The sequence below is a fragment of the Dermacentor variabilis genome, chromosome 2 (assembly GCF_050947875.1).
Source record: "Dermacentor variabilis isolate Ectoservices chromosome 2, ASM5094787v1, whole genome shotgun sequence".
Classification (NCBI taxonomy): Eukaryota; Metazoa; Arthropoda; class Arachnida; order Ixodida; family Ixodidae; genus Dermacentor; species Dermacentor variabilis.
In genome coordinates, this window is record NC_134569.1 from 161,439,153 (window position 1) to 161,461,424 (window position 22,272).

Below are 22,272 nucleotides of genomic sequence, written 5' to 3' on the forward strand. Positions count from 1 at the left end.
AGGCAATATTACCTGCGAACACTGACAGGTGCTCGGTGCCAAGCACACAAGTACTTGGCACCGACCACCGGCGCAAGAACACCAGAGTGGTCTTTCGTGAGGAACTGCAGAAGATGTTTCTAGTATCAGAGCCTCAGGTGGCTCAATCGCTGACATCATCAAAAACATTCAGCGATCAGTCTGAGTTCATTAGGTATAGCTGGAATCACCGTCTCCCCAGCCAGAAGTTATGACCGACGCTACCGTCACCCGCCGCCAGCAATCCCGTTCCCTATCGCGGCTTTCATAGGAAGAGAAATCTATGGCGCGCTCCCACCACCGCTCACTCTGCTATTATTTATTGCGGAGAAGCAGGCCACATTCATCACCGATGCCCCTATCGAGGGATGGGACTGCGAGGCTTCGCTTTCAACTTGCCACGCACAGCAAGGTGAGTGGCCTAGTGATACCGCCGACCACCTAGCTGTAACGCAGTAGAGACTCCACGAACTTCCTATTCGCCGTCACCAGGACGCTACGCGTCACCGCACTGCCGACCATACACTGAGCCGCACCGGGGCTGGTGTATAAGCCCATATCAGGAAAATTAAAATCAGCGACTGATAAAGTTGTGCTTCTTGTTCGTCGAAATGCCGAAGATCATCCGTCGCAGATGACCACGACGCTTGAGCATCCTTATCGACGACATAATAACGACACCCCGCCATCATGAACAAGTCCTGAAGCCAAGACTACGCCGCCTACACAAGACATTAGAACGACACGTAACGACGGGACAATGCGACGAAGCCGAGATGTGACACTACGACATGACCGTAGCGCAAGGCGTAGAAGCACTGACCTCAACGTGCTTCTCGATGGCCACGCATTCAGCGCTTTACTGGACACAGCAGCCAACTACACCCTAATGAGTCAGCCCTTCACCGCCAAGCTAAAGACAGTAAACCCTGGATAGGAAGGCACCCAAATCTAGAGAGCTCATAACATCGACTGGAATCTGCGCGGTAAGGGTTATAGTGCGCAACCTGATTTACCCTGAGACGTTTGTTATCTTGCCACAATGCTCGTGGGACGTAATCGTGGGCATCAATTTGCGTTGCCTACATGGTGCAGTCATCGACTTAAAATAGAAATCCATAACACTGTCCACGAATGAAGCGTTACCGCCTAATAGGAGTCTCAGTTGCCGTGCCTTGAACGTGATAACAGATCAAGTCACTGTTCCACCTTGCATGATTTACGTCGGAACAGAACACATGGGAGACATGCAAGGCAACGTTGAGAGTGACTAACAGCTGCTCGACTGTAAATTCGTCACCGCAAGGGGAAACTTGCAATTTCGCTTTGGAGAAGCGCAGGCGATGGCGACAAACTTCAGTCGTGGATTTTAAATACATCAACAAGGATGCGAAGAATGCCCGCATGCAAGAAGTGATACGTTCATCCTCTCGGAATCCGCCGAATTAACAACGATGGTCCATGTTGCAGAATTAGGCTATACTATTCACCCGTCTTCCAGGCTATACAGTAGCACAGCTCAAAAGTCTGCTGCAACAATACAAGGGCTGCTTCTCGTCGTCATCAAGGATTCGACAAACACCACGTAGTAAACATTGCATAATACCCGGAGAATGGGCTCGACCATTCTGCTGGAGCCCTTAACGAGATTCGACGCCAGAAGGGGGCGCTATAAGACAAGTCCACGAAATGTCATGCGACGTTACCGTCCAGCTATCTAAGAGCCCTTGAGTGTTTTTTGTATTCTGCCTGGGTAAAAACGCGAAGAAGGACGTATAGCACCTCCCACGAATAAACGACGCGTTGGACTGCCTCTGCAACTAAAATTATTTTTCCTCAATGGACCTCAAGACGGGCTACTGGCAAATTGAGGTCGACGAAAGGGATACATAGAAGATCGCCTTTATTAAGCCAACGGCCTTTGTGGATTCGTAGTCATGTTATTTCGCCATTTCTCGGCACTTGCAACTTTTCAGCGTGTAGTGGACACGGTATTGACTTGCTCTAAATGACAGACCTGTTTAGTCTAACTTGATGTTCACCTTAAACATCATGCGACAGTAATAGGGGCCCATGAAGACATCTTGGCTTACTCTGAAGCCAGCGAAATGCCGCTTCGCATACGAAGAACTTCTGTTCCTGGACCACGTCATCAGCACGTCAGGATTCATTCTTGCTCTGCAGAAAGCAGATACCATCGTAAACTTTCCGCAACCCTTCGACAAGAAGTCATTGCCCGGGTTTCTTGGTCTGTGTGCCTGCTATAGCCGCTTTGTCAATACTTTCTCTCGCATCGCCGCACATGTGACTCTTCTCACAAAATTCGATCTCTAATTTAAGTGGGCAACATCGCAAGTCGAGTTATTTGGTCAAATGAAGCGGAGACTGCAGTCACCACCAGAACTTTTTGTTGGGCTAGTTGGCGCCTGTTATACCACCAGTTTGACGCAGACGCCGAGTTGTCACAATTTAAAGACGAAGTGAAAGACGAGCAATAGGCGAACAGGTCAACTTCCTCTCCCTTTTCTACCGTATCTGCAACTTTGTTGAAAAGCTGTGCAACCCTTCTGGTGGGATCGATTGTGGAGTCTTGAGGTAAATCGGCAGTCTCCTCTGCAGCAAATGAAGCCGGCGACCCCTCAGCTAGAGTTTTGGAGCCATTTGCCAATCATGTAGTGTAGAAGCCAGCAAACTGTGTCGTTACGTCATCTGCGAAGTTTTGAATCACCGGTAGCGTAATTTCTCTGAGCGCTCAAGAAACATGGACTGCAATAACGAGATAGAATCAACAGTACGTTATTGCCAACAATTTTTGGAGTATTTCATGAAGTTGTATGTTTCGCCATAAATGTAAAGGAACTTTTATCGACAATGTTCGACCTAAATATATAAATTCCTTGAAGAACAGGCCGTGTCGGATACTATCCGAAAGTTAGTAGCTGCCTGTCACAAATGTTGTCCTAGATATTAGCCACCAGTTTCAGTAATGGCACACCTAACGTTTGCTACGCAGATAAAAGAGAACTCGACAGCGCCATTGCAACATTTAAGTTCATTATCCTAACACCATCAAATAACGGTACTTAGATGCAATGCTTGCCGGAAACATCCTGCTTCGAGTAACCGCTTTGCACGTAAAGTATGAAATGATGAAGTTGCACAGAGCATCACACAGTACAGTGACTGGGATGCTTCGGGACAGGTCTTCCAGGACGACCTTACCTGCACAAATATAGCGATTGTTTTGTTAGCGCACGTTTTAGGGGCAACCACGTCAGTATCTGTGTTGATAAACACACTCATAAGCATACTTTTCCTTATCGTATGCTTTAGGCAGACCATGAGGTAACTGTCAACCATTAGTCGAATATAATGAAAGAACGTGCAGATCCTCTGAAGATCGCGCTAAAACCGTCAGGACACCCTGTAATATAAACAATGGCCAAGACAAAAGCAGAATTTGCGAAATATTGCTATTTTGGAAAGCACTGAACTTCAGCAAGCACTCGAGCCTGAATTTTCGACTGTAGCAATTAGGTAACTCGCAAAAATATATATTGGCTGGTAAAATTCCTACCTGCTTGCTTTACTGATATTTTCTGAATATCTACTACTTCTTCCCCCTAAGGGTGCATCAAAAACTTGAGAGGCAGCCCTGTGATACTTTTTAAAAATGATCCGAGCTCGTAGAACGATGTGTATGGTTGGATAGGATAGACCATTTTGTTATTATTCATTTCTGATTAAACTGCTATTCAAAAATTGCATACTTCGTGATGTCTTATTCCGCAGGAAGCACTGATTAAGAAATTAGTGCATAATCGGCACAGCATAATACAACGAAAACCTTCTTTACTCGCCAACAAAAGTGCGCTATTTAATAGCGGACTACAAGTAAACATTCCTCTGAACGTCAGACAGAAGCGCCATTTCGCTTTGTTGTTTATTTATTGAATAATCTAGTGCTTGAGAAAATATAAATGCAGTAATCAGCATAAATATAGCTTGCCATCACACCACTAAATCCCGCGTAAGAAAGTAAGCTTGAGTTTATACACTGTACCCGATTAATACCAGAATTATTATTTATTTCACTTACCCTCGCCCACTTCATCTTCCTTGTACATGAAACGAAAAAAATACGCCAAAGTGGCAGGCATTCGTGTCATTCAGAAGGCAACAAATACTACACTGAGTTAGCATACAGCAAGCAGCTTTGGCCATCAGTAAAATGTAATCTTTGTCAGTACTCATGCGGGACTGCGTGACTACTTTCAATATCTTAGCAAGGTCCCCGAACACTTTGGAAAAAAAGGAAAAAATACAGCAACATTTCTTCACAGGAAGCCGTCCTCACGAGAATAACCACTAGAAAAGATACTGTAAACATCATTCTTGTTCCACGTTTGTCTGAAAAAGAAAGTAAAAATGACTGATTATTCCTTTTGAAGAAGCTATGTGCCGTTAGAAGTACGCTAATATAGCTTGGCTTAGGTAAAGGTGGTAAGTATATTATTCCCGGACCATACTATAACGTGGCGGTGTAAATTAAGTAAATTGCTTCGAACAAGCACGTCATATGTGCATGAACTCCAGGCTATATAGTAGGCACGCTAGGTCGGCACATGATTCACAATTTTTCAGTCGTTGCAAGGCAGTGTTTCCAGGCTACTACGGTCAAGCAAGCTTAATTGAATTCTTCAAGTCGAATACCTTCTTCAAAATTCGCACTTTCACGTGACTCAAAGTGACGCAGATTTTTGGGGTGATTTTTGAATATATAGTTTAGACAAATAGGCTACTGCCGAAAGTACAAACAAACTGTCGCAGCTTATTCTTATCATCTACTTTTTATGTTTCATTTAATTGATTCAGATTGCTCCTGTGTCAATAAAAAAATCAATATTTCTGAATCGAGAACAGCCAATCAGAATTAGCTTTATAAAAAGCAGTAATAACATGTTAGTATGTGCGCACAAGTACTATAACTTCAGTGCCTTCAATACCATTTAGTATCCCTCAAGCTGGCGCCCATTCCTGTCCTTGTATCAGCCTTTAGGAAAACGCCAGGTCTTTTGATAAGCTTATTGAAACCTAAACTGCTTAACAAATCTACTGCTAAGCAAATCAAAGTGCTGGAAGCGGTTAGAACTTGATGACTTTCTTCACGCACCACGAAATTTGGCAGATACAAGAGAAGAAATATTATCTGCGACAACGGAAATTCACAAAAACCTATTTGGACCCTGTGACACAGTTAGCGGCATAAATGTTGTAAACGTTAGCCTACCCTCATTTTCTGTCACCTTAGCTCATGTGACGTGCCCCACACCCACGACCTACGCAGCAAGCTTCATTTTACTCATATGATTGTATTGGAGCAAGGCAATGAGCTGATTGCCCCGTTATCTGCGGACAAAAAAGTTCCCTTGAAACTTCACGCTCGCGTTGTGAGGACGGCAGCTTTTCTTCCTATGTACGCAAGTCACTTGCTTAAGACCATGCACGCCATTTGGACAATTATTACCACTTCTAGACGACCCAATATACACGCCAGAAGCGTTACGGCCGCACCCAGTTTTCTATGCGTTAGGCTCGTAGATTACTTTAAATAGCGCAACTGAAAACATGCGACATTTCTTTTACCTGCGGACATAACATATTCGAAAACTGCCGAAAAAGCGCTTGCGAAAGCACAACTATTATCGAAATACTCTTTAGGAGCAATAGTTCGAACGTGCTGATGGGAGCTCTCAGAGCGATCTTGAATAGGTGGCTTTTTGGTGCATACTTCAACTGATGCAAAGCGCGAAGGCCACAGGCTTTATTGCATGGAAATTACACGGCTGCGACATGGCCAAACTTGGAATTGACAGCCGCTAAAGCTGCAGGGGTCGTCGGAAGCCACTCTCACTGCCCCTGCCGTAAAAATTCATGCTCCTTTGGCAGGTTGCATCATCAGCGCGTTGAGTTTCAGAGAACATATACAACTACAGCGGCGTGCATTCATCATGATTAAAAACAAAGAACTGGCCACACAGATAAGTCCAACGCGAGAATTTATTTCATGATTCCTCAAAAGAAACGTCAACTCAAATTTCATGCTCAAAACACCCGATACTTCGCGAGGAGTATGAATGTTGTTTTTATCAAGTATCTTGATTTACTGAGATATTTTTATTATACTTTCACGTTTACTGCAGAATAAGTATGACTGTAACTAATTCGCAAACTGGTTGCTGAAGCGCAGTTCGATTTAAGGATAGCGATATTACGGTGGTGTCCGCAGTGAGATATTGACAGTGAGGGACAACTTTCTTCTCAGGCGCATGCAAGTTGGCTATAACCACTTTTAACAGCCAAATCGAAATACATAATATGAATGAAAAGAAAAAGGAGGCAGTGCATACACTAAATCTTGGTCTAAATAATTCTTCAGACTTTGGTTCGGACATAAGAAAAAGAATGAACTCTAGGGAAGTCATTGCACATATTTTGGTTTTGTGAAATAATTCTGAGACTTAACTTTCTGTCAATCCCTTTTTCTATGCAAGTTAAGCTGTTTGTTATAAGACGCTGCTTACTCTCAAACGCCTTTATGAAGAAATGGTTCTGATTTCCAAGATATTTCATAATACAAACGACTTCGCCGTAAGTATCGCGCAAGGCACAGCTACAATAGAGAAGGCGAACACGTTAAACAACAGAAAACCACTATTTAACATGAATTTAAAGCTAAACATTCTAAAACAGGTAGCTCCTTTTTTGCATACTTCAACTTATGCAAACCGCGACTGCCGGAAACTTTATTGCGGCCAAATTCCGGGGCCGCGCCGCGGCCAAACCTTAAATCGATGGCAGGTAAAGCTGCAGTTCATCGAATGTTGCGGTTACATCTCTTGACATTAAAATTGCTGGTTCGTTTTGTAGGCTGTTCATCACTGTTGTCTTTCATGACTTTCGCGCACTTTCCGCCCTACATGTCCTTCAAGACGTGAGCGGTCATCAGCAAAACATACATCACGTTCTCATCAACTGCGACGTCCACTACAGCCATCGCATTCGAGGCTGTGTTCCGAGAAACAGTTGAAGGTGCGAGTTGAGGGATTCCTGGAGCAGTGTATCAGGACTCGCTGACATTGGTACTCTCGCCAGGTGCGTCACCCGCACGGCCGGCAGTGCTAAAGGCCTCAGCATAGTGGTGACGATTCTGCTTATACCTTTCACTAAAACGCAACAGTTCGACTGCCGAGGACGCTTAAATATCTTCGTTACATTTGGAAGTCCGTTGTACTGGTCTCCAATGTAGAAGCGCTTAGAGAACATGTGGAAGGCAGGAATTTGACTGTGACGTTAATAGCCCTTTCTTATACGAGCATTTTGTTGTAATGGCGTTCCACTAAGCTCACCGAAACACTGCATTCCCTGCTCTTGCAAGTCGCACTTCTATGACATGAAGATGCAAGAAAAAACCAGAGACACTGTTTTGCAGCACCTGCAAGCTCGCCACAGTCATGAAATAGACATGGATGATTCTAAGTCCGAAGAGAAAAAGAACTCGTTTTTTTATGCAAGGTGTTGATACCCAACGAAGTGGAAAGACGGAAGTAGGAGGGGAATTATGTAAAACACAAACTTGGCTCGTCCGCATTTTAAACCGCGCAACATTGTACACTGGACTTACGCCATAGACATAATTGTACGTCAATTCAATGAAATGTTTCTCAGTTGACCAGCTGCCCGCAGTGCCTAACTGATACAACTGTTAGCGGATCTTTTTTTTATTTTATTCGAGTAATAGAATTTGAGTTGATGTGTGATTACGAATGTTTTATATTATGGACCTCTCAGAATTAAAAATATAGTTTTAGCTTTGCCCTAATCCTCTTATTTTTTTCTTGAATGGCCCTCGGATTCGTGTTATAATTATTAGTTTATTAGCTGCGTATAACCCAAATATTTTAACGCAGAACAATAAAGACGACTAAATGTAAAACGAATTTGCATTTTGCCACGGGTCCCATTCTGCGCTGTACATGCAAGTTTCACTTAATATCAACTAGGCCGTACAGATATCTTCACGTGTATTTTACGGTTCTTTTTGTTCTTTAGTCCATAACAGATGAAATAGCGGTTCGTATTGTCGCATATTAACCAAGGTTCGTTCTACGCGTGCTATTCTGTTTGAAGGCATATTCCGATCGGACAACATGTGGATATTGTTCTTGGTGTTATTGTTTTTTGGGTTCTTATAATACGAATAATAAAATTGGGGCCCCTCGCTTAACCCGCTTCCTTCTCATCTATCACTTAACGAGGTTCTCGAATGGGGCAAGGTTGATGCCTTCAGGTAGCATATGCGGGTTTAAATTGACCAGTTGCCTTCACCCAAAAAGATCATGTACTCGTGACACCTGTGCCAGAAAGTCTGTTCCACATCCAACGCCAATATTTGTGAGCGGCGGCGCTGGCTAACACTCCCAGGATCAGTTCCATAGTAAAGCACACTTCCTTTGAATGCTGGTTAGATAGTTGCGTGCAATATTCTGCAATCAGCTGGTTGAGGAAAGAAATTCTTTTCCTCAGCCTTCGGTTGTGTCTTTGTTCTTTCCATCTCCTGGTGAGCTGTTATTTAGCTTCGAGCATGTGAACCAGTCGGCTGTCCATGCTTTGAACGGGGAGATCTGTCTCTATTTCCTTCGTAGCCACCCTAATGGCGGCCTTTAGTTGCGACGTCCATTATTCCATTGGTTCTTTGCCTGTTCGGCATTCGTGTCATGACTCGCGGAACTTGTCCCAGTCGACGTACGTCATTTTTCTGGGTCCTCTGGATGGGGTGCCAATCGTTGTCTCAACGATGTGATGATCGCTACCCAGATCTTCGAAGAGGTTGTTCCACTGATAGTTTGGAACGTTGCGGATGAAATTGAGCTCCGGTATTGTGCCGCGGTTGACCGAGCTACCCGTTCTTGTGGGGTATGCGGCGTTTGTGGTGAGCGTTAGGTCAACTTCTTCGGAGCCGTTTAGTTGTCGCTATGCATAACCTAACAGATTCCTGTACTGCTTTGTCCAAACATCCGCAATGCATGCAAACAGTTTTTGTGCGAAATTTCATTGTTGCCTTAAAAATTTGCAAACTTCTGCAGCGTTTTTTTTTTCTATTTGCATAATTTACTACGACCCAGACAACAGTGTGTGTCGTACTATACGAGAACGTGTTGAATTTGTTTTGCTCCAGCTGCAGATTTCATGGTACCGGTATTTCTTGTACAAGTGCAAATGTTTTCTGTTATTTATAGTGTGCAGGTCAGATGATTAGGGGGGGGGGCATACATATAATATATTGAAAGAAAAAGAGCGGACTATTTTGGAAATTTTAAAGTGGTTTTTCCTACCATAAACATTTTCTGTATAGGCTTTCACCAACCTTCGGGACCCTACTCAAATTTTGCAATTTAAATTCAATTATTTAATTAAATTCATTGAGTGCCCTCTGGACGTTCGTATTCCAATTACAATATTTTCAACCTAGGAGGGCATGCCGGAAAGTGTGCACGTAATCCCTACAGAAAGGCAGTTGGCTGTGCCACTATTGTTATCAGATACCATATCACCGTCATTTTCGTTAATACTGAGTGTCCGTTGTACCCAGATCCCCTTACTTATTATGGCACGCCAGTACTAGCCAAGAGGCATGTCCGTGAGTAGGACATATCTTCCGTACTCCCAGTAATATGCGCTTTCTTTTCTCTAAGAGTAAACAGATCATTAGCTAATTGAGATTATATAGCAGCCTACTCACTAAAAAAGTTTACACACCTTGTGGTGTATCTTGTGCGTAAAGAATAAGCGTCATCTGTCCTGCTTTCGTTTTCTTTATTGGAAGTATTCAGCTTGCTATTTTTTTTCCAAAATGCTGCGTCGCTGATAAAGTGCATGCCGTTCATGACCTGCCAGTACCTTCGAGGGTGTACAGCACCACGATAACAAGAGTGGCAACAAGGAGACGCGGGCGAGCGCTGGTCCGTGTCCTCTTTTTTGTCACTGTTACCGTTGCGCTGAACACGCTGCGAGATGCCTCCCCAACTAGCCGAAGCAGCCACTCTGCTACCAGAGCCAGATCATGAAATAAACAAAATACACTCAAACACACCACGACTACTATTCGGAGACAACATTGTCTTAAAGAGTGCAATATTTTTTAATCCTGCATTTCCCATCAAACGCTGCAAAATGATCTCGTTATTGCGTCACGCCGCCAACTCTAAACGGTTAGATATTCCTGAAGAATTGCGGCGGTTGCGTAAAGCTCAATACTATACAGGCGCTGCCTCTGAAACTCAGCAACCTTATCGCTTTATGATGTATTTGAGTGTATGAATGTGTTCTCAATTTCTCCCGCTTTTTTCGGTAAGAACAACCAAGCAACAATTCCGGACAGGACATAATTCTGCTCTCAGTGACTATGCCACATGCACTCCGACTCGCGGGATCTCAGAATATAGCCATCATGGTGAGGGAAACGTCCAGAGTGTTCCTCAAATCCTAGTATAATTTCTACCGTTTTAACATACAAGATGATGAACTGAGTGGCAGAGTATGGTAAACAATCAAATGCACCGTAAGGCTCGTCTGGTTAAAGTTTTACCACCATGACTAGTTGAACGCCTGCTTAAAGCACGGTTTACCAACGTCCTTGCCTGGTTCCGCCGTGAAATGCTGCCACTCATCCACAAGACCGCACCCGGCATCTTACACATGTAACGGCTCAGCCAAACTATGTAAGAGGTGAAAAAAAAAGGTATGCAGTTTTCGCGCATTTTTGGAGTAGGTAAACGCAAAGCCTTCGATGAATTCTATCACACTTTCAATACTGAGATGATGTTGGCCTCTAGGCGCAGGCAAAATTGCAAGTTTTGAGAAGTGTGAAAGGCAGTACTTGAGGTTTAATGCGCCCAGAGGCGCCACGACAACACTCTTCGTGAAGACAATCTTAATATCACTTCCAAATACGGATTCCGCTAAATGTGCTGTTAGTGTTGTGCTGAACAATACACGTAACCTGTTCTCCGTAATTCACCATGCTATCATTTTCGCTTTTCTTCATGCTTTTCTCCTCGACGCCTAAGATGCATAATACACCTCACACTAAGCTTATGCTCGACGAGGCACTGATGCCAAACCTGGAGAAAGGCGAAAAATTCCTAGTATCCATGTCCACATACTGAACCTCAGTGACTGGAATGCCACAGCATCACCGTAATCTACCTGCGCAAATCTTTCACTGTCTCCATGATTGCCCCGCGTTGCAATAGAAATAGAGAGAGATAAAAAAAAGAAACGCGGTGAGCTTAACCACTTTCAGCTGGTGTGGTATCCTAAACATTAGAAGAAAGGGAGTGGGGAGAAAAGAAAAGTGAAAGAAGGATATGTAGAGGAGCTCACGGATACAAAACAGCGTTTACAAGTGAATTGCGAGGTAATCGCGCTGTTCAGTCAACATAAAGAAATACTTGTGGATCCCAAGCGCTCTGGGAATAGGTTTAAGCAAAATTGAGATCAGTGTTTGCAAAGAAGGGTGGCCCTGTTTATAAACCATTTGCTTGGGGAGAACCCCGCCGAGTTGGACACATTTTCGCCGGAAATCACCTCTCTAAACATGAGCTTAATTGTGGCGGTCAATCGTGCGCATCCCACACGCCATTGTTGTCACTGTGGCGGCAGAATGACAATAATGGTATGACCATGGTGGCATAACAACGACTGTATAAAGACGATATATTGAAGTGACGAAAGTTTTTACTACAAAAAGGTAGCCCAATTTTTTAGACGATCAGTTTTCTTATAGCTTGGCAGTTTACAAATTACTTTACATCTCAATCAGCTGAATCGGTCGGGGATATGAAGTTACCCTTGCTAGCCTAGCAGTCAGCAATCGTCGCTTATATCAGCGTATGGAAACATGCGTTACCGTACCCATCACGGACTCACGAGTGCAAGCACAAGTATCGCCTCGATATCATTCCGACGGGTCTCTTGTTATCTGACGTACTACGTGAAACAAAGCATTGATGCCAGAAGATGCATTTACAATCAGCAACATGTGCCAAATCTAAAGCGCGCGCTTACCCTGCAAATTATTATTATCAGCAGTTCGTATGCCGCGAAATAAAGCCCTTCGCACTAGAACCATCTTCCAAACAGCTATTAAACGACAACTTTTTGAAATGGCAATTCAAGAACACCATATTACTGAACCTATATTCTAGTGATAAGTGATTGTGATAAATGGACAAAGAACTACATCAGCACTTGAGGCACGATTTGCATAGCTACCGATAAGCGAGGCTCCTAGAGGGCAATGTTTATTGCGTATGCAATAGTGACATCCGACGTGAATGCTATCTGAGCATCAGATGACTTAGCTCAAGGGGAAAAGGTACACATTAGATTCACCATGATTATGGCTAAATGGACGCAAGGGAGAATGCCTGATGTCTGAGAGGCTGCTATAGAAATCACCAATGTGTGAAAAAACGAAGAAAGAGGTTAAATGGAAAATGAAAGCTTGAAGTGAGGAGTCGTGGCCGAGCAAGGAATGTCGCTTCAAGAATCGTTTCCACAGAAGCCCGTGTTTGCGTCAGGCTCTGAGGCATAACAGTTCCCTTATAAAAATGTTCAGTTCGGCGGCATTTCTTGCTTGGTAAATACTTGCCGATGCTCATACTTCGGTCATTGACAAAAGAACGTCAGCTGCCGAGTGAGTCTCCTAAAATACCCGTTCTGCATATTTGTTTAGATGTGTTTATTAACAAATCGTCCGCGAGAATCCCTAACGGCGCTCATGAGCGTCTTAATACGTTCACGCTGGCTTCAATTATCTCTATTGAGATATAGTGATATTGAAGAAAGAAATACAAAGAAAGCACATCATTCATTTATTTTCCCGCTTTAAAGGCAAACTGAAACAGGGGCCTTAGTCGAAGAGGTAGACTTTCTCTCCTTTTTCCACCGCATCCGCAACCTTGTTAAGAAGCTGTGCAACCCTTCTCATGTGCTCGATCGTTGGGTCTTGAGGGAAATCGGCAGCGCCTTCTGCAGAATAGAATGCCGGTGAGCCCTCGGCCGACCGTTGGAGCCATTTTCCCAGCTGCTCTAGAATCCAGCCGACAGGCTTCTTCCAGTACGGTGTCGTTGCGTCATCTGTGAAGTCGTCTATGAGATATGAGATGGCCTTGGAAGGCTCACACACATAACATAAATTTTGCTTTCCCAGTACGTATAGCTGTCCGGGAGTTCAAGAAATGTGCTCCGTAGTAATTACAAGCAAAAAGTATGGAACTTGTTAGGAATGTTTGTAGTGTTGAATAAAGTTGCATATTCCACCGCATATCCAGGCTTCATATGTTTATTTCTGCGTTCCGCCCTCTAAGTAAAGAGTCTTGTCAACTACTATCGAAAAGCTAGTAACGGTTTGTCACAAACTTTGCTAAGGCCTTTCTAAACGGATGTAGTTATATTGAACGTAGCAGCATTTACCACCCAGATAAACACATAAAAGAAAACGGCAGTGCCACGTGGATTACTCAGTAGTTAACACTACAAAATAAAGATACTTAGACGTCATCCCTGCCGTAACAGTTGTGCGCTTTGCACACACAAAAAACATTTTTTTACAGGTAAACGCCTATGTATATAGATGATTATATAGAGCAATTAGCATAAATCTGTGCATTTTACAGCCTGTACACAATTTACCAAAAGACGCCAGACAACCTGCTAATTCAACTGAATCAATGAAATAGCTCTTCATGTCAAGCTCAATGTAACACCTTGAATACATAGCATAACGTAAGCCATCCTGTGGCTATGCATTCTGCAATATGCGGCTGAACATGAGGTGGTGGGCCAAATGCGTGCAGCGCCAAACCCATTTCAATGCGGCTGAGATGCAAAAATGTTTGTAGGAATGATTAAGGTGCCCGTTAAGGAAGCCCATGTGTTCCAAATTATTTCGAGTCCCAGACTACGGACTGCATTCTCATAATCATTTCGTTATTTTCACAGTAAAACACAAGAATTCATATCGTTCTGAGGTTAGCTTCGTAATGTCAGCACTTTACAAGTCTTGCTATATTAAAGAATGACTTGCTTAGATTGAATATCGAATGCCTTAGGCGCCTTCTAAAGTCTCATTGGATATATTCACTCGTTAGTAGCTTTTTGCTCATATTATCGTCTAGTAGCAGTGCAGCAAACATCAGAGATAGCCCTAGCATGGTGTTCCAAGATGGTCGGAGCTTGTAACGCCCTGTGTATCAGTGCATAAAAATTATTTATATTGCATTATTGCGCTTACCAACGAATTGGCCCTATCGACAGTACATAGTGGTGATATCCACTGCAACCGATAATTCATAGATTTGTGTTTCATAGGCAAAGTAAAATGCGATGTAATCCTTGTTTATTCACTAACAAAAGCATCTCTGCTAATAGCAAAAGAACAGCACACTTTTCGGGGATATTGCACGATTTTACTTTGTGTTTCTTTGTTGAGTATCATATTGCTCAGGGAATATAAAAGCTCTAATCATTCTGGCTACAGATTGTCATGAAACCGCGAAATTCGGAATAAAACGTAAGTTTTGCGCGTGTTTTCCAGAAAGTTTTACTAAAGCCTATTTATCTCATAAATTGTAAGCATTTGATGTAAAAAAATAGTATTTATTTTGCTTACCTTCGTCCACTTCATCTCTCTGGTACCTGGATCACCAAAATATGCCAGATTGGCAGAAGTTCGTCATGCAATACACAACAAGTGTACCGATGAGAAAATGAATTGAATAATAAATATTAACGTTGCCTCTACTCACCCGGGGCTTCCATCTGAAAGACAGAAAATAGTTAATATCTTATCGAAATCTCGTACACTTTGAAACAAAAAGTTGAAGAAATACAGAAACTTTTACTCACATGTACTCGTCACGGCGAGAATCACCACTAGAAAGGTCACGGCTAACTTCATTCTCGTTTCTGGCTACTGTGAAAAAAATATGTGTTAAAGACTGATAATTCCGTAGGTACCAATCAATACATTATTCGGCAAAACTTGTTTCATTCGATGCTTTGCGTTAATAGAGATTCGCTTAGGCAAATGGAATAAGCTCGGAAGTAGATTATTTGCATCGAGTAAGTGCCTCACAAGTGCATTAGCTCCGCCTACAGTAATTCGCTCCTCGCAGTATTTGCTCTAAATTCCTCAGTCACTTCCGGTTGATTATTTCCAGACTACTTTGGTTAGGCCGCTTTCAATAAGATATTGATCTCCAAAAGGCTCCTCGCACTTCCGGGCCTACGCTGACTCAAAGTCACGTGAATTCTTAGGGCTAATTTTACCTGTACCTTCTTTTCAGACTTACATTTGCAGAAAATTCAACCAAGACGTCATGTGCAACCATAGATACTGAATGATATGCGTTATGTTAAAGTGAGCCCTATGTCACAATGTATTCCATGAACTAAATGCACTATTGGCGTTTACTTTGAAAATACCCGTAAGAGCCTACAATTTCAATCAGTGTATTACTTCGTAAACGTTATTTTAGAAATGGTGTCTTTGAAAAACACGCCGAACAAATGACACGATTACACCCTCTCATTAACCTTGCCAACATTAATTTTTCTTCTTTACTGGGTTTATTCCTCGCATTTGCCATCGCTTCATTTTAATGCAAGCTATTTTGATCAACTGCATGAAACCTCGTCTGAATAATTGAAATAGGTTTCTGAAGTTAGTGAAATTAGAGCTATTTAAAGCACCACCGAGGTTATAGTAGCAGGCAGTGCAATTGAATAGATCAGAAGAAACATTACCTATGGGGCTGGAGAATCACCTGAAGCTGTAGCGGACCCTGTGACAACGGGAGCTTCAGGTGCACTTTATATGTCCGCTGAACTTCCGTCCGTGTCACGTCTCTTCGTGTCGTGTCACACACTTATGACATAGGCAGTAAGTTTCACTGCTCAGATATTAATTCTTGGAAAGAAGTGAAGCAGCTGATTGCTCCCTTATCTATACAAAGATTTTCCCTTGAAACTGTGAGCAGGTGTTGTGAGAAAAATCCTTTCTACGTCAGCTTTCATTCCTATCTACCGATACCAGATTCTGATGCCCTCACCTAGCACGTGCTTTGGAACTATTTGTTTCTCTGCACGACGCAAACCAAACTGCAATGAACTGTGGTCTCGCCCACTTTTATGAGTTATGTTCATGTAGCACATATCACATTCCAATAGTAAATGTGCGATCAGATTTATTATTTTACCTGCGCAATACCACAGCCAATACAATTCTAATACGTGCTTGTGGCTGCATCGTATTAACCAAAATATATTACGAAGGTTTAGCATGAACGTGCAGAGGCGAGCACTCAGAGCGTTCTTGAATAGCGACATCATAACCTAAATGTGCAGTTTAGAGTAAGTACCAAAATACGAGCATAGACTCGTATTAGCACAGACTCGGCGTGATTGGGAAGAATATATTTATGGAAGTTATAACCAGTGAATCATAACCCGAACTACCAATTCAATTGGGTAGCTGGGCTTTTGTTATTGTATGGGTACGTTTACGACATAACAACTATCAATAGATTTCATTCACGATCAAGTTGGTGAAGTGCAGCTACAAGAACAGCAATCCAAAGGTAGCGTGTGCGGCGAGCGGTGGACAGTGAGAGAGCTTTGATCTAGGGTGAACGCATGCAGGTTGGCGAATAAAAAAATTTATTCTATCAAAACAAAACGCGATATTCTAATCAAAAGAAAAAGGCAGCAATCTGTGGAATAAATGTCGGCTCATTTGTTCAGCGGACGTTTCTTTCGCGCAGAAAAAAGAAATTATATTCAGCCAGTTCATACTACCCACTTTTACATTTCCTGAAACAACCTTCACACTTGGCAATATAAGCGTACTTATTTGTGTGTATATTTAATTTGCTTATATGCAATTTTGTCCCTGTGCAAAAATTCCAAATTCCTGTAGTGTGTTCATTTTAAAAAGTGTAGAATGCAGCAGATATTTTATTTCAGCGTTTATTGATACCCCACACGTAAGATCAATTTAAGGAGGTTTCCTCCTAGATTTCTAACCAACAATACGAGCCGATAAGTAGGTGTTATACTGTACAGCAAATTGATCCATCATTATACTTCAACTAAGAGGTGTTGAGTGCAAACTTGCTCATTTTTGTAAATTTGCAGTTTACAGAACTAGGCAAGCGGTAGTTTTATGAAAATATTGTAAGACACATAGAGAACTTTATGGCAAAGTTTTTGACCTCCATTTACCTCAATTACACTTTATTTTATAGAAGTTTTCACTGAACCTAAGGCGTTATCAAATCTAAATTGAATTCTTGAACGCAAATGTTTGAATGTATACTCTGAAGGTACGGTTCGCGAACTGGGGTACATTTGCTACGAAACTGACACGTACGCATCGCACGAGAATAGAAGACTGTGTCGCTTTCATCGTAAGCTTCGCTAGATCATTCTCGTTTCCCTTACCCTTACCGTACTTGGTGGCACGTTACTAAGAGCAGCCCCACAACGTTTCCCCTATTAAAATTCCTGTATTCATTTTAGGTAAAACAGCCCATTATTTTGTACAGGGGCATGGCTGCCAGATCGGGATAATATGCTCCGGTACCACCAGCGTATTGTGTAACATCGGCCACGACATTACCTTGACTATCACTGGGCAAGTGGATGATCAAGCGGTATGTGAATATATGTGTTGGGTTCTGAAACTTGGAAACCCTTTAGCTTGTTGATTACATTAGATTAATTTATTTATTTTGTGTCGTTTTCCTTAGGACCTCAATGCTCAACTCTCAAAGCCTCCTTTTTCATAGGCCAATACTTAAATGAACGGCTCCTTAGAATTAGAATGTGACTTCGAGGCAGTCGATTTGTGAAAGTTTGAGATTAAAATTGGGGGCGGGGGGGAGAAAGTAAAATAAAGAACTGATATTTACACCATCACGCCTGGTCATGATGTTCATTTCATTGCGAATACGCCTCAAGCGCAAAAAAAATACTCCGCAGTACTGAGGTGCTTTTGTCTTCCGAGTGTCACTTCCAAAGTCGAAGCTCTTGCCTATGCACGATGTCTCTGAGTGTCTCAAGCAGCATTCCGGAACATTTTCTTCCACCAAAGTACACACGACAACTGCAGCAATGTCACGAAATCCAGATGCAGACGTCAATGTTTTCCTTCGCGACCTTTTGTCTGCAGCTATGAGCTCCTGGAAACTATGGCAACGAAACGGAACAAGGAATGTTGGCGCGCAGCTTGTAAACAAGGCTTATTGAAAAACGCAAGGACAGAATAAGGGCCTCCTATTTTAGGTACAGGTGAAAATTCATGGGGAATCGTTAGATTGCGTGGTCAGTCTGACGACAAGTTCTTCAAATTTACGCAAGTCTTTTAATCATGAGCATTAGTGATGGCCAACAGATTGAACACTTTGTTAATTTCCTTTATGTGACACAACTTCAATAAAGTATGTATCTGCTCTCTGAATTCCTTTTGCCACATTGTCTTTTTTCCTAACGAACTGCAGACAGCCGCACCCAGAGTAATCGGCTGAAGATTGCTCGAGTTGCGTAAGTTTTCCTTTGACACATCTCTCGCCTTAGGCCGCATTACTCTTTCCACAGGGAACAGTCAATAGGAAAACGACCGTCAGTTGGCAATATACACAGCTGTTTTTACAGTTCCCTCCACCCCCTACTTGGCTCATGGCACTCGTACCTCGCTTTTCAGGGTAACAACAGCTAAGAACTTGAACCTGTGCTACGCCATCTTGCCTTTTTATGACTACAACGTCGTTTCATTGTCGTCATCGTGAGGCAACTTCCTCACTCATGGCAACCCTCCTATAAGCTGTTGAACAAAGGTAAAATTTCTCGAGGATGGTTTGGTTGGGAGCCCGATAACTTAACTACTGCCGATCAAAATGTGATCAAACTAGGGAATTTTTAATGTTTTCTGTGCCCCCCCAGATGCTCCGACGGGCGAAGTTTGTGCATGGGTTTCGTGGGCGGCACCAGGCAATAGTAGTGCTGGCAAAGACGACGGAGAACGCATCGCAACGAGCAGTGTTCACTGCAAAAACTCGTGGTTCGCTGTGAATGGCTTCGAAACCAAGTGAAATTTTTATGCCCGGGGGCATTACTCTTTCTCAAACACACTCACGCTGTTCTAACTTTCAAGGCGAATGGGTTTCTTCGCATCATCATACCAGTATTCTTTTGTTCAGCTAAACGTCTCCGTAGGGCGACCCCAAGGTCAGTGCACTTAACACAGCGTCTCGTGTACCGTTCTCGAAGGACTTGCTCTTTATGGAGTGTCTCGGAGCGCTAGCTTACAGCAGGGTACAATGGCTGAAAGTGACGCGTCACGTGCGCGCTACTTTGGTATTCCATATGCGAGGGCGCGATTGAGGTCTAATGGTCACATCACTGGGCTGCTGTAAGGAGGACAGAGGTTTGATCACACCGTCATTGAAGCTGCAATATAGGCAAACTTCCCCCACTAGAGGTATTCAACAGAAAACTCGATGGGCGTATCCAGTATGCGGGCGCGTCACAGTGTCCTTCAAATTGAAAGTTTAAACATAGAAGGTGTAGAAAAGCACCTTTGATAAACATACCTTTGTGGAAGCATTAGGCTATTCGCTTACATTGACAATCCTCTTGGATGGTTTGTGCGCGAAATTTCTAGTGCCATGCATATCTTATTTGCGCCATAGGTTCTCTTGTTTAAGCGAAGGCCCGTAAGAAAGAGCACTGAAACTTCGCGTCCTAAGAGCAGCGCTGTAACGAAGAGCTGAGCGTGCTCACTAAATGCTCCAAATTCCTGCAGGCGAACCCACCGCCACATGCCGCAGTGGAGCCATTGCTGTAGGTTAGTGCTTGTGAGCACAAGGTTGTAGGTTCGCTTCGACGCGACAAAGGCTTACATATTGTTCGGCGAAATTGCTAGAACGCTCACGTCCCTAGAATTCGGTGAACATCAAAGAACCCAAATTGATCAAAATTGATGCGCAGACTCCTAATACGGCGCCCCTTATAGCCGACTGTGAATGTTTCGGATTTTAACCTCAATTTGTTTTTCATATAATCCCACCCGCTATATTGCTCCACGCATGGGCAGCTTCTGACCTGGCTCACCACCGGCATGGAATACCATCCTAGTGCATGCATTCCGTACATCACGCATGGGCATGAGCTATGCCAGGCTGCACTCATTCGGCCTAATGTAGGTGTCGATAGAGGTACGCGCCTTTGATAATTCAAGTTGCGCATATCGCCGCAGCATGCCGGCATCATTACCAAGCGTTTTCTAGACGAAAACTCGAGCAACTGCAGGGCTTCAGGGCCACCGCTTCCGCAATATATCGGAAAGATCGAATTTTTTTCAAGCTTCTTTTTGGTCAACAGACCAGCGCGCTTTGTGCGTCTTCATTCAGCGTGACCCCTCAACTGCCACTAATATGTCTACGGTATTTGACTGCCTCAGCCTGTAAGCCGGGTCGCTGTAGTTCTCGTGAACCTCGTCGGGGCCGGCTATGCAGAAAGCCGATATTAAGCATGATATGACTCTTCCAGCTCTACTTTTTTAAGCAAATTGAACACATGATTTGCCAAGCCGTCCCCCGGTTTATGCATATAGACAACATGGTTTCGTCTCTGGGCTAGTTTAATGTTGCACAATCGCATATTTCTTCAGTTAGATTGTATATATATATATATATATATATCTTTATATATACTGCCAAGGTGGTTATTGACAGCGTACGCATGGAGTGCGAGGTCGAACTCGGTGCGCTCAAAAGCATGCGAGCAGTCAGAACCGGCCCCGTGCGTAAAGCGCTGGCTATGCACCTGATTGAGCGGCACTTCTTCGTTACATATAATACGCTGGAAATGCGCGGGGCTAGCCGGCACTTTTCCTTTGTTACAATATATATATATATATATATATATATATATATATATATATATATATATATATATATAGAAGAAAGGGAACCGAGTGGCCTTATCTTTATTACTCATATAAGAGGCCAGCAAATAAAGACACCAAGGAAAACATAGGGGGAATTACTACTACCATCTACTTGAATTAAAGAAAATTATAAATTAACGGAAATTGAAGTGGATGAAAAAACAACTGGCTGCAGGTTAGGCACCAACCCACGTCTTCGCATAACGCGTGCGATGCTCTGACGCTTGAGCTACCGCAGTACCGTTTTCCAATTCGCGTTTGGTGGTACCTACGTCTTACTGCTACAACTAACCCCGGGAACACGGTGGAAGAAGGAAGGTGATCCGATGGCGCCGCGATGCGCGGCCACTTAGTGGGACTCACTTTAGGCCCCCATAATAGAAGCTGCCCCTTGCGGCAACAGCGTGCGTAACATTTTGGCTCCCTTTGCTTTCGCTTCTATGGGCGCGCTCGGCACAGACGCTTTATTTCGATGCATATGTGCCGTTCGCCTGCTTAAAACGACTCTATTTGGTTGGAGGAACGTCACTTTATATTTCTGCCGACATCCCGAGCTTTAATTGGACTCGAGACAGCATGAGTGTTTTATTAATTGAGGGCTCTATGGGCAGCTGTCATCGCAGCGTATGGCTGCATTAGACTTTGATTTTGATATTTATGAGACATACAGCTAATATAATTTCATACTTATTAAAGGTTCCAAAGTGAGTACCGTGTAACATGCATTCAGATGAGCGCTAGAGCACTAGATAAGCCTCTACCGATGTCAACAGGTACAAATCATGCGTTGCTCAATCTGCAATGTGTCAGGCACAATTTTAGGAGTGCTAAATTTATTTCTGAATTGTGTTAGCAGTGCAATAGCCAAAGAAAACTGCATTCACTTTGCTTATTTTTATTGTCAGAAAAGTAATGCCCAGCATTTTAATTAAGCAGGTCGTTTATCCCGTTAAAGGCAACAGGTAGTTATATATTTGAATGGCTAAAACAAAGAATTGAACACAGAGAAGTTAGAAGCAAGGCAGAACCACAGCCAGCCCCGCACGTCTTTGTTCCCTTCAGCAGCTGCACGTGGTTACAAGCACGTTGCAAGCTTGGACAGTATCGATGGTATCGACTATCCCGCCGTCGGTTGCTCAGCAGATGTTTGGTTTCGCGTTACCGTGCTCCGCTAGATA

General features: G+C 43.2%; 2 protein-coding genes across 4 annotated transcripts in view; one reads left to right on the top strand and one right to left on the bottom strand.

The window, feature by feature from the left end:
- Nucleotides 1–12,943: 12,943 nt before the first annotated feature.
- LOC142572888 (uncharacterized) lies at nt 12,944–16,030 on the bottom strand. Of its 3 annotated transcripts, none has more exons than XM_075682328.1 (5): nt 15,892–16,030; nt 14,992–15,055; nt 14,892–14,904; nt 14,756–14,781; nt 12,944–13,233 (listed from the first exon to the last, which is right to left on the bottom strand). In XM_075682328.1, the coding sequence occupies exons 2-5, from the start codon at nt 15,041–15,043 to the stop codon at nt 12,995–12,997; spliced, it is 330 nt and encodes a 109-aa protein (XP_075538443.1). In that variant the 5' UTR covers nt 15,044–15,055; nt 15,892–16,030; the 3' UTR covers nt 12,944–12,994. The 3 variants fall into 3 exon arrangements, with proteins under 3 accessions (XP_075538443.1, XP_075538444.1, XP_075538442.1); XM_075682329.1 differs by having other exon boundaries at nt 12,944–13,221; nt 14,992–15,058; XM_075682327.1 differs by having other exon boundaries at nt 14,992–15,058.
- A 5,346-nt stretch (nt 16,031–21,376) lies between these two features.
- The window catches only part of LOC142572893 (uncharacterized), a 220,090-nt gene continuing 219,194 nt past the window's right edge, over nt 21,377–22,272 (top strand). The window contains exon 1 of the mRNA XM_075682336.1: nt 21,377–21,381. The gene's annotated coding sequence lies outside the window, so the exon portion shown is untranslated. The remainder of the gene's footprint in view (nt 21,382–22,272) is intronic.

Excerpts from the sequence above, each read along its gene's own strand:
- LOC142572888 (XM_075682328.1), bottom strand. The coding sequence starts at position 15,043 with ATGAAGTTAGCCGTGACCTTTCTAGTGGTGATTCTCGCCGTGACGAGT. Across the intron at positions 13,234-14,755 it reads GAGAGATGAAGTGGACGAAG|ACGACTTCACAGATGACGCA; the intron begins GTAAGCAAAATA and ends CATATCTCATAG.